This window comes from Xyrauchen texanus, chromosome 50, assembly GCF_025860055.1.
Source record: "Xyrauchen texanus isolate HMW12.3.18 chromosome 50, RBS_HiC_50CHRs, whole genome shotgun sequence".
Classification (NCBI taxonomy): domain Eukaryota; kingdom Metazoa; phylum Chordata; class Actinopteri; order Cypriniformes; family Catostomidae; genus Xyrauchen; species Xyrauchen texanus.
The window spans coordinates 10021399-10032821 of NC_068325.1; the positions used below are offsets into that span (position 1 = coordinate 10021399).

At 35.9% G+C, this 11423-nt stretch overlaps 2 protein-coding genes across 4 annotated transcripts; both read left to right on the top strand.

The window, feature by feature from the left end:
• The first annotated feature begins 549 nt into the window (after window positions 1-549).
• si:ch211-117l17.5 (regulator of G-protein signaling 21) lies at window positions 550-2586 on the top strand. 3 transcript variants are annotated; one of them, XM_052123983.1, is made up of 5 exons: window positions 550-752; window positions 910-969; window positions 1123-1184; window positions 1347-1513; window positions 1598-2586. In XM_052123983.1, exons 1-5 carry the CDS (start codon window positions 679-681, stop codon window positions 1784-1786), a joined length of 552 nt encoding a protein of 183 aa, XP_051979943.1. In that variant the 5' UTR covers window positions 550-678; the 3' UTR covers window positions 1787-2586. The 3 variants fall into 3 exon arrangements, with proteins under 3 accessions (XP_051979943.1, XP_051979941.1, XP_051979944.1); XM_052123981.1 differs by having other exon boundaries at window positions 551-752; window positions 1120-1184; XM_052123984.1 differs by having other exon boundaries at window positions 590-752; window positions 840-969; window positions 1120-1184.
• A 6025-nt stretch (window positions 2587-8611) lies between these two features.
• On the top strand, window positions 8612-10004 carry rgs2 (regulator of G protein signaling 2). Its single transcript, XM_052124407.1, has 5 exons — window positions 8612-8748; window positions 8836-8922; window positions 9022-9083; window positions 9198-9364; window positions 9473-10004. Exons 1-5 carry the CDS (start codon window positions 8663-8665, stop codon window positions 9650-9652), a joined length of 582 nt encoding a protein of 193 aa, XP_051980367.1. The 5' UTR covers window positions 8612-8662; the 3' UTR covers window positions 9653-10004.
• The last annotated feature ends 1419 nt before the right edge of the window (window positions 10005-11423 follow it).

Sequence of the window (11423 nt, forward strand, 5' to 3'; positions counted from 1 at the left end):
TTGAATGATCACCAAGTTTTCTACAATTTTAATCACCGTTTATTACCGTAAACACATAATCTTAAATGGTTCTGTGGTGTGACAAATGAAACAAAAAACTGCATCCAAAGCAGTTATTAAAAAACTAGCAAAATGCACGTCACATTGTGGTACATGTCAACTACCCCTTTACTTTTGGAGAAGGATTCCTTAATTTAGCTTTGATAATCAAACTGAGAACAAAGAATGACAAACTGCTAATAACCATCTCATTTGACTCATATTTTCATTTGAGTGTCGAACCAGGCATTGCAGTTTGGCCCTGTTTGCGTCCATAGATAGAAAAAACATAACACATGCAAAGTTGTAATTTGCTTATCTGTTATTTCCAAGGGCGCACATGTATTTACATGTCTAAAAATATGGATAAACATGGTACGCTTTGCGCACATGAGCAACGTCAGTCCCCATCTGACAGCGAATGGATGGGGAGGAGGGTGTGGGGAGGCTTGACAGGGCTTCCTCTTTGCTGTGGTTCGCCGAGTCCCTGTTGGTGACACAAGCCCTTAGCAACCGTCGCAGGGCATAAAAAGCAGAGCCGGATACATAGAGGGGAAATCAGTAGAGCACCATGTGCAGAATGATCATGAGCAGGAGAGAGGTGCTGTGGATCCCAAGGCAATAATCCCTCATGCTACCATGCCTGGCCTAATCCCACCAATCCCAGAGCATTTCAACATGGATAGAGATGACTGCAGAAGAAACACGAAGCTGTAAGTGCAATATTGAGGGATTTTTACAGATCTAGCTGGGATGTTTGACAGAACAAGGGTTATACTGTGAGTTGAATTATATTCCAGCATGCTTTAGAGTAGGTTTGCATGTGTGAAGCGTGAAATGCCGACAACAAAGCTGACTTTCTCTCCATAGAGGAAAGAACCTCATGTGTCGACTAAAGTGCTTGTTCTCCAATTCATCTGCTCCCGAGAGGTAAGGCGACAGAAGTTTGTCATACATTCAAATTCCAATATTAACTTAACTACACATCAAGACAAACTTTCAAGGACAATTCCTTGGAAGCTCAAACAACTTTACTCCTAAACCAACTGCAGTCAAGTAAATAAACTTCTCTGGTCCAAGCAGGCTAAGTTTAGAAGATACCCAACAATGGTCTCAGTCTCTGGAGCGACTCCTGGGCTCGAAATGTAAGAAAGTCTATTTTTACACCACACAAAGAGCAATTGTTGGCATACTGTTTGCTGAGACAAGAGTATACTAAAACACTAGTAAATTAAAGAGGTGCTGGTTTTCATTTTCTCTATGTGTTTTGACACAAAGCACATTTAGATGTCTCCTTGTCTCTCTAGATGGCTTGGCCACGTTCCGCACCTTCCTGAAATCCGAATTTAGCGATGAGAACATTGAATTCTGGCTGAAGTGTGAGGACTACAAGAAAATAAAGTCATCTTATAAAATGTCCTTGAAGGCAAAGAAAATCTTCGAGCAATTCATTGAAGCTGAATCTTCTAAAGAGGTAGAAGACAATGTTTAAAATGTCCAGTGCTAAAATATGACCAGAGTATTGTTGATGTCTAAGTGCTTCTCATTTGAATGGCAGATAAACATTGACTATCAGACCCGCGAGGAAATCAAGAGGAATGTACGAAGTCCAACGGTGCAGTGTTTTGATGAGGCTCAAAAGATTGTGTATGGACTGATGGAATGTGATTCTTACCCCAGATTTCTACGATCTGAGATGTACCGGACCCTCCTGGAATCCTTTGCAGTGGATACGGCCCAAGTATGACTGCATGGATTTATCACACCAGTGTTAAAACGTATACGGCCTTGGTCTTCTCTGGAAGAGCATCCATAAGTGACTCTTTATGCACAGAGAGATGACCGGGACCCCAAAGCTTGCCCCCCCACCCCCACCAAGGTGGATCAACCCCTAAAGAACCGTTGGAACTAGGAGCCATTGAGGAAGTAGAGCAATGTTGCCTAGTCTGCCATACCATTGTTCTGTGGGAAGTTTTGGAACAAACCAAACCAAAATGGATGACGTCTCACTGCTCGTACTCTACAGTTAGCCCTAAAAGCCTTGTTAAAGTGCCAGCTGGGGGTGCTTCCTGTCTAGATAAGGACACAGCTCCCTTAAGCCTTTCCGGTTGCTTCTGAAGCTACAGCATGGGCACAACATTATTGTCTCTTCCTGTCAATTACATAAGATATTTAAGAACTATTTGCCAATGACTTTGTTACAAATATAGCCCAGCCTGTTGGTTGAGGTGGTTATGACATTCTTGTAAGAAGAATTGGAATTTCAGCAATGCCTAATAGCCTCACAGATGTATAATATTAAATGAATGTGTGATCTAATCACCTACTAGAAAACTAAAGTTAAAAAGAGACAATTGTTTTGTGTATGCCACACACAAAACAGTAGGCATTTCATTACTTAGTAATTTTATGATGTTTAATTTAAATGCAAATAATATTTATTAACCGCAGCCACTGGTTGGATGTTGACATAAGTCCATTTACTATACTTACAGAGGACTTTAAAATAAAGATTTGACACTGTTGAACTTTTTGCCTGCTGCTTCTTATTTCCCTTTGGATTATTTAAATATTTAAAGCATGACAGCCAAGAAAATGGCCCTGTAGTACATTTCTGTTATTATCTGTTACCTAACATTTGATACACTGTAGTTATTTCAATGCATTTATTCAATTGAAGTATTTAGCATAAATGGACAACACACCAGGGCAGATACTAAGATGCAAACTTTGGGGGGGTATTTTAATCTTTAGGGTGGTCAAGTCCTTGTCTCTTTATCGGCTATGCAACAAGCTATGTGTTAAACAGTGTGTTATATAAAACATGCCCTGATAATGGTAAAAATGACCTTAAAATGAATCCCAGGAGGCAAATGTAACATTTTAATTAAAAACAAATATAAATCACAAAATTTAATTCTGACAGTGAAATTTCCAGTTATGAAAATGGAAAAACAAAAGTTTGATTTGTTGTCTTGGGCTTGTCCATGGTTTACTTTATTTTATTTGAGTTTGATCATCTGGCCCTCAGCTTTATTGTTACCCAGCCATTATTGATATTGTTCAAAAACAAAAAAACTTACTACTGCTACTGTTAATTTTCATTACTATTTCACTGCATGATAGTAATTATTCATTTTTTACACTTTTGCTTACAGGTCTCATGACTATTCTGTGAAAAAAAATTACCTTTGAAACAGAAACAGCTGAGTTTCAGTTCCTACCGAACAAGGATTTAAAACAGAAAAGACTTCATTAAAGGCAGAGAAGTGTGTATTGCTGCGATTACTGAAGTCATGAGATCTTGCAATTCGCCCATTTCTGCTATTGCATGTCTAATGTTGCTAACCAAATTATGTTGCAACTTTTCATGTGACATCCGTTTATTAGACACTTTAAAACTACTTGCAGAGACCTGGAGAAACTTGGTTCACTTGGTCAAGGGCACATATGGATTACAAAGCAGAACTGTGACTGATAACTAACCCTTTATTAAGGAAGTGAAGTTGCAACCTTTCCAGGTCTTTAACCTATAGTTTCAACAGAACCCTAATGACCAATATTTGGTGGAAATCTGGAATATTTACCAATACCTTTTGTTGTAATAGATCTCTCAAAATACATATTTATTAGTGATTTATAAGTTCATGCATCAAAAGTTTGAATATTCAAATCTACTTTCACTCCTTTTAACTCATAAGTAGCTAAAATTGCATTAAGGTTATTTCAAGATCACCAAAACAAACACATCCTTTAACCAAAAAGTGTACTTTTTATGTAAAAAAAACATGGTGTACCCACACCCAGAGGAGTTGAAGACACCGTTCTTGTTTTCATACGGTACTTTTGGAGTCCCCAATGAGTACAGAACATGTTTCATTGCTGGGAAATACCTTGTGCGTAAGACTTTTGGTGCATAGTCTGTTTGAATGGAAACTTGGCGGCGATCGGACAGCAAACCACTTAAGAAGCTCACTGTTATTTACAGTCTGAACATCATAACACATGATAAGTCTTTTAAAAACATAGGGCCTTTGTACCCACTAACATCTGCAAAACTGATGATGTGGATGTGCTCGTAAAAATGGACTTTATACGAAGCAGACTTGCAGAGAGTCCATTTAGTTGGTATCTTAGTGCGTCTTTCACAAAAATGCTTATCTTCTGATCAGTTGAGGTTAAAAACCTGCCCGAGCAGCAAATATTCATCAAAATGGAAAAAAGACACAATGACGTTACACATAAGAAGTGCTCAAAAAGCTCACGGTGTTGCAAAAAATTGATTATTCATGTATAAAAACAGAAAGGATGTCATGCAGATGTATAAACTGCAAAAGTTCTGTATAAACTATTACAAAAGTCTAATACTTACATTGAATCAATTAATTGAACAATTAATTTTTTACATTGCCTATTATTTACAATTTCTGGTGGCTGAAACAATGGCTTGGCACTTTGTTACCTTGAATTGAAATATTGAAATTTATAATTGTTTGACAGTTTACATTTTGCATAATAGGTTCCCATTGTGAAAACCTGTATAGTGTGACAACATGCATCACTTTTGGGGCATATTATCACAAAAGGTCAAATGTTAGCTCACAGATAAAGAAAGACAGAGGAATTCACTGTGGGGGCATTTTTTTTTTTTTTTTTTTGCTTCAACATTTTAAATTTCTATGGCATTTTGCTCCAAGCCCTGTTTTATTTCTGACCCTGATTCTACATGTGTATAATCCTATTGCATCATAAAGGGTACATGGAAACTTTGTCAAACAGTTAATTATTTTTAAATAAGTTTCTATTCAAATCAAGCTGTTTTCCATATCCTCTTTAGTGCTATTGTTCTAAAAAAAAAACATGGCCAGGACACGTTAATCACGCACACAAATAAATGTTTGCATATCATTGGTTTAATGAATGGAAACATAAATATTTCCAATGCCACACCGTTGACAGGAACAGATTGCACCATTTATACAATTCAGGGATGTGTACTCTGAACACGAAATACTGGTTTTCACTGGTTGGTGCCAAGTCAATTGGTTAAATGAAGTAATGCTCAATGCATCATCATTCAGACAGCTTATTAAAAAGTAATGCTTTAAGTCAGAGAATAAGGTGTGGAGCTTTTGAGAAATTGGTTGTGTTTCAAAAAGTTACAGTATGTTTGATAAAACCAATGGCCAAAATATGGACCAAATTGTGTTTATGCCGAATAAAAAATAGAGTAAACTTAAAAAAGGCAACCAGGTCCAATTTTGGAGATTACTCAACATAAGTCAAATTAGTTGTACCAAATTAACAAATCAAATTGGATTTTAAATGTCATGAAATCAATACATTAAGTTCAGCAAACTCAAAAATATGGTTGCGACCCGGCTTGTCGAAGAGCGAGATCAGAAATGAACTTGATCTCGGAGAGCGAGATCAGGAGATGAGAATGGTAATGGCAACAATGATTGTCTCTAACAGCTGGTTGTCATTGCAGTGAGAGTTGAGACGGATTTTAAGAGCATGACAGACCCCTAATACATGCTTTCAGCATGAGTGTGAACCAGATACGAGTTCTGCTGAAAAGCAAACATTGAGAAGTATACAAATTTGAAAAAAGTTGGATTTCGCCATCTCCTGCCTCCTCCCTGAACCCAATCACGAACTTTCTCCAATTGGCATGCTCAGAATATACTGCTTAGCCCTACAAATTTCCCAGATTTGCATTATTCTGCACAAATTATTAAATGCTTTAAGACTGAGCATCAGTGATCAAACTGAGCATGCTAAGAAGTCTGTAAAGTTCTACCTTCACCACCAAACTTTACATTGTACACGCTCACGACTTTATTGATTGTTTTAAGTAATCTCATATTTTTCTACATTTGATAGTTCAATAGTTATACTTGAGTTAGTATAACTCAAGTATAACTCAAAAGTGTTATACTTGAGTTTATCTGACAAAACTGAAGTTGTTTTTTTTTTAATGCATTTGTCGGATGTGTTTAAAGGAATAGTTCACGCAAAATGAAAATGTATCAGTATTTACTCACACTTGTTTTGTATATAAACCTGTATATAATGTAAATAATAATAGTTTTAACAGAAGAATTAATGTAAGTGGTTTTATAAAATTATAAACTTCACATTTTGCCTTTAAACCTTCCAAAAATTGGCCTCCATTCACTTCCATAGAACCTGACCTGTCCGAAAGAACCGAGAGAGGACTGTTCAGGTAAGTGCATCATTTGGCATCTAATTTCTACTTTTACAAAAGCATAAGGGTCTGGAACGACATGAGCAAAACACGGGTGAGCAAATAATGATAGAATTTTCATTTTGGGGTGAACTAATTAATTTAAAGCCTGACATTTAAGATTCATGGGAAATGAGTTACCATTTACCATCTGGTCATGCATTTTGTAATGCAGTTTACTATTTCTGGGAACTATTGCTAATTTTATCACATGTAACCAACCACAGAATTGGTACACATCTGTGATAACTTTGGTCAGGGGTTATCTTAAGTTAGGCACAAACATTGTGCTAATGTATTAAGAACTGCTCTCAAGGAGAACACAAACACTTGTACTCAAGGACAACAAAAAAGTATTAACGATGATCTAATTTTGTATTTTAAAGTCATGTATTCTACACTATTTATCTTGTACTCTGTTGTAACAGATGGTTATTTTTCCTTCACAACACTAAATGTTCATTGGTGAGCTGATTGATTCTGGATAAAAATTCCTAGCAAGTTTTAGACATAGTTTGTTGGAATAAAAGATGGTTCATTGTTGCTTTTCTTCAGAAAATGACATTATAAAGTTAGTAAATACACGTCTCGGACTGCACGGTCATTGCATGAACTTAAACTAGAAGGCATCCGTGTGCATCAGCTCATGAATTTAAAATCGATGCAACAATTGACAACTTACGGAGCCAGTGCTGGTCAATTAAGCCTAATATTTGTTGTTCAAAAGTAAAGACTACAAAGATCACAAGCCTTTTCTGTGGTTTGAGTAGCAAGTAATTACAACAGAGATAAGACAAGTCATTTGTAAACTATTTTTAGAAATGTGTTTCTATAAATAAAATATTCCACTGCCTTCCAGAAATAGAAACAACTGGAATGTCGGTTGGGAACATTCCAGTTTGTTCAGTGCTTTTTGTCTGAGACGGATATTGCATTAAACTCCTTAAATGCTGAAGAGATGACTTTCTCTGAATGATTTAAGCTTTTGTAAGAAATAAACTGCAAACTTTTTTACATTTGCCAACTATCCTCATCAATAATAATGATAATAATATATACACTGGCAGCCAAAAGTTTGGAATAATGTACAGATTTTGCTGTTTCGGAAGGAAATTGTTAATTTAATTCACCAAAGTTGCATTCAACTGATCACAAAGTATAGTCAGGACATTACTGATGTAAAAACAGCACCATCACTGTTTGAAAAAAGTCATTTTTGATCAAACAGACCCCATTTCCAGCAGCCATCACTCCAACACCTTACCCTTGAGTAATCATGCTAAATTGCTAATTTGGTTCTAGAAAATCACTTGCCATTATATCAAACACAGTTGAAAGCTATTTGTTTCATTAAATGAAGCTTAACATTGTCTTTGTTTTTGTGTTGGCACAGTATGCAATAGACTGGCATGTCATGAGGTCAATATTAGGTCAAAATGGCAAAAAAGAAACAGTTTCTCTAGAAACTCATCAGTCAATCATTGTTAAGGCTATGAAATGCTTGAAATTGCAAAAAAAAAAGGTGTACACTACAGTCTTCAAAGACAAAAGGACAACTATCTCTAACAAGGACAGAAAGAGATGTAGAAGACCAGATGTACAACTAAACAAGAGGATAAATACATCAGAGTCTCTAGTTTGAGAAATAGATGCCTCACATGTCCTCAGCTGACAGCTTCATTGAATTCTACCCGCTCAACACCAGTTTCATGTACAACAGTAAAGAGAAGACTCATGGGTGCAGACCTTATGGGAAGAATTGTGAAGAAAAATACACTTTTGAAACAGAAAAACAAAAAGAAAAGGTTAGAGTGGCAAAGAAACACAGACATTGAACAACAGATAATTGGAAAAGAGTGTTCTGGATCTTAACTCCATTGAGCTTTTGTGGGATCAGCTAGACTGTAAGGTGCGTGAGAAGTGCAACCTTATTTTAAAATGTTACCAATGAAAAGAAAATTTTGTTAGGAAATTCATATATATGCTAAATGTATATTTGTCTTCAAAACTAATGACGCATTTAAGCATAATCCTTTAGATGCACTTGTCTTAATTTGTCTCATGATCTAATCTTTTCACTGTTAGTGTATGAAACAGACCTAGATTAAAACTAGTTTGACGACAGTTCACCCTAAATTTAACACACACCAAGTCATGAGTGCAACAAGATTACTTGAGAGAAAAATATCCAGTGTTCCTGCCAACAAAACTTGCACAAGCACAAGGCGCTCAACCATTGACAGTACAGCCAATCAGATGCTCCCCTCGCTGATAAGGCCCCGCCTTCAGCATTGAGCTCTGAGGTATTAAAGCAGCACACAGTAAGACAGAACTTGTTGATTTCAATTGACAGTGATCCAAAGATTGGCTAAAATGAGAGACGCCACATTCGATTCAATTATGGAACATTTGATCTTTTTGAGGAATCCTGATGCAACTGCGGGAAACAATGAAATAAAGTGAGATGTGAATTTATTACCTTGCATTTGATTTTATGTTGAGTAATATGCATGTGGTTGCTAAAGCTGGTTGATTATGTTTAACAGACAGACAAACTGGAGATCGAGAAGGCTATTCAAGAACTTTCCTCAGAGAAAACTCTACCATCCCACAGTGCAGAGAACATCATTCAGGTGAGCATACACATGCAGTACACACACACACACACACACACACACACATCACAATAAGCATACTATGTGATGTATAATATAATCCGTTTATTCACACAGGCCAAGTTCTGAAGAGTTGAGTCAATGGGCACAGTCTCTAGACAATTTGCTGAGCAGTAAATGTGAGCAATGTCATTTTTATCACTTTTGAATGAGTTGCAAATGTGCCACATTATGGCTCCATAAATTCAGGCCAACTGATCTAATCTACGTTTTCATATTCCCTCTTGTTCCAGCTGGGATTACTGCTTTTCAAGTCTTTATGAAGTCTGAATACTGTGAGGAGAACATCGAGTTTTGGGTGGCCTGTGAAGAGTTTCGACAGATCAAGTCCAGATCGAAGCGCAGATCCAGGGCAAAACAAATACATGAAGAATTTGTCAGAGACGATTCTCCGAAGCAGGTAAGATGGTCTACAATTTGCGTTGGACAGTGTTTAGCCGAAGATCTTGAATATTAGTTTTTTTCATTAAAGGTGCAACGCTTCTAATTTCTAAACACTTCCTTTTAGATTAACTTGGACCACCAAACAAAGGAGTCTGTCCTCCAATGCCTTCTATTCCCAACAAAATCCAGTTTCAAAGCAGCACAAGCCAGGGTTTACTTCCTGATGGAGAACAACTCGTACCCTCGGTTTCTGGAGTCTGAATTCTACCATGAACTATGTAAATTTGCTGAAGGAGATCGATAATCTTATCTTTAGAGAGTCTTTATATTACAACTTTAAAAAACTGTTAGTTTGAGAGTATGGGGTGGTGGTGGTTTTATTCAGTGGTTGCACTGAATCATCATCATCTCAATTGATTTATTTATTGCATATTTTGCACAGATTTGCACACAGGTGTATTGAAGTGTAAATAACATAAATTGTAATTTTTATGATTGAGTGGTCAATCAAATTGGATGTGTGGTCAAACAATGACATGTTGGTTCTGAAGTTGCATGTGGTAGTTGTATACCACTGGCTCAACAACGTACAAGAAGTTTTGTATAATTTCTTTTTCTAAAGAGCATTTTCTGACAAATACATTTTTATGAAAACATTTCATTCTATTTATTAGTCTTCTGGTCTTGGGGTTTTGGGACTGACATACAAAGGACGCAAGCAAAATTTGAGAAAGTACTTATTTTTCTGAATATATAACTTTCTGAATTGCATTTTATTTTTTATTTAGTAATTAAGCCATTTGACAGAAAAAAATAACAATTATATAAATGATCCATTTTAAAATAAAAAATAAAAAATGTTTTATATTTACGCATTCCAATTTCACACCAAAATTGCATCAAATTGAATTTAGTTATCTTTAATAATAATAATAATAATAATTAAAAAAAATATTAAGTCCAATTCATTTAATTTTGTTAAACATTTCACCAGTTCCATTTGCTGGATTTATTTATGCAATTAAAATGCGTTAATATATATATATATATACAAATTTCATTCAAAATTATTAATATAGTATATACACTACATACTGTATGTATATCCCACATATTCCGCAAGATGCATGTAAACGTCAGCACAACTGTAAATGATGCAATCATTTTAACCTAATCTTTATCAATCAACCTAGTCACTAACTAAACCAATATTAAATGTGCAACTTTTACCTTAAATGCAAATCATGATTAGGTGCATGCTTTAAACCTCAAAGCGTTTAACTTAATAGATAGACGACATTTCACAAGCATATTCAATTTCAGTGTATCCTGTATCAATCCATGGATGGGCATGACCTGAGAGATATGGGAAATGTACTTCTGCATAAAAACTCACTCCATCTTAAAACAAATTTTTAATGCAAATGTATGTAGAGAGTTAAACATTCGGAATGTAATGGGTTTGTTTTTGAGCTGGTTTTGAAGGTTTGTTCCAAGCACATATTTGACAAAATTAAGCATTTTGTGCTATACTTAAGTACACCGTAACCTTGGTATCACTTTTGTATTCCTTCTGTTCATGGAGATGATCTCAATGCAGTCTGACACTGAACAGACACCAAACACTATTTGTTTAACTGATCTAACCAAGAAACCTGCCCAGTGAGCCAGAGCAGCTTTTTACAAACGTACTGGCCTTCATCAAGTCAGTTCCCATACTTTATCTTTATATCTACAGTGGGGTTCAAAAGTTTGAGTCCACATTGAAAATCTAGGATTCTAGATTTAACTAAAACCTGGAAATAAGCAACGTTTTAGGATGTAGAAACATTTTTAAGCAAAAAAGAAAGGCTATGCTGTAAAATAAACAAGAAATGCTTAAGATTTAGCACTATTTCTAGGTCACTAATTGTATCCACTTATTTGTGACATTGACCTTTTTGCAAAAGGTCAGATTTTCTTGGTTCCATTAAAAGCACACATAATGCTCTGTGGAACACTATCAAGTCATGCTGGATAACATGGATCATCAGGTGCGTCATTTGCACAAACTTCCAGCTCAAGTGAATTTGCAC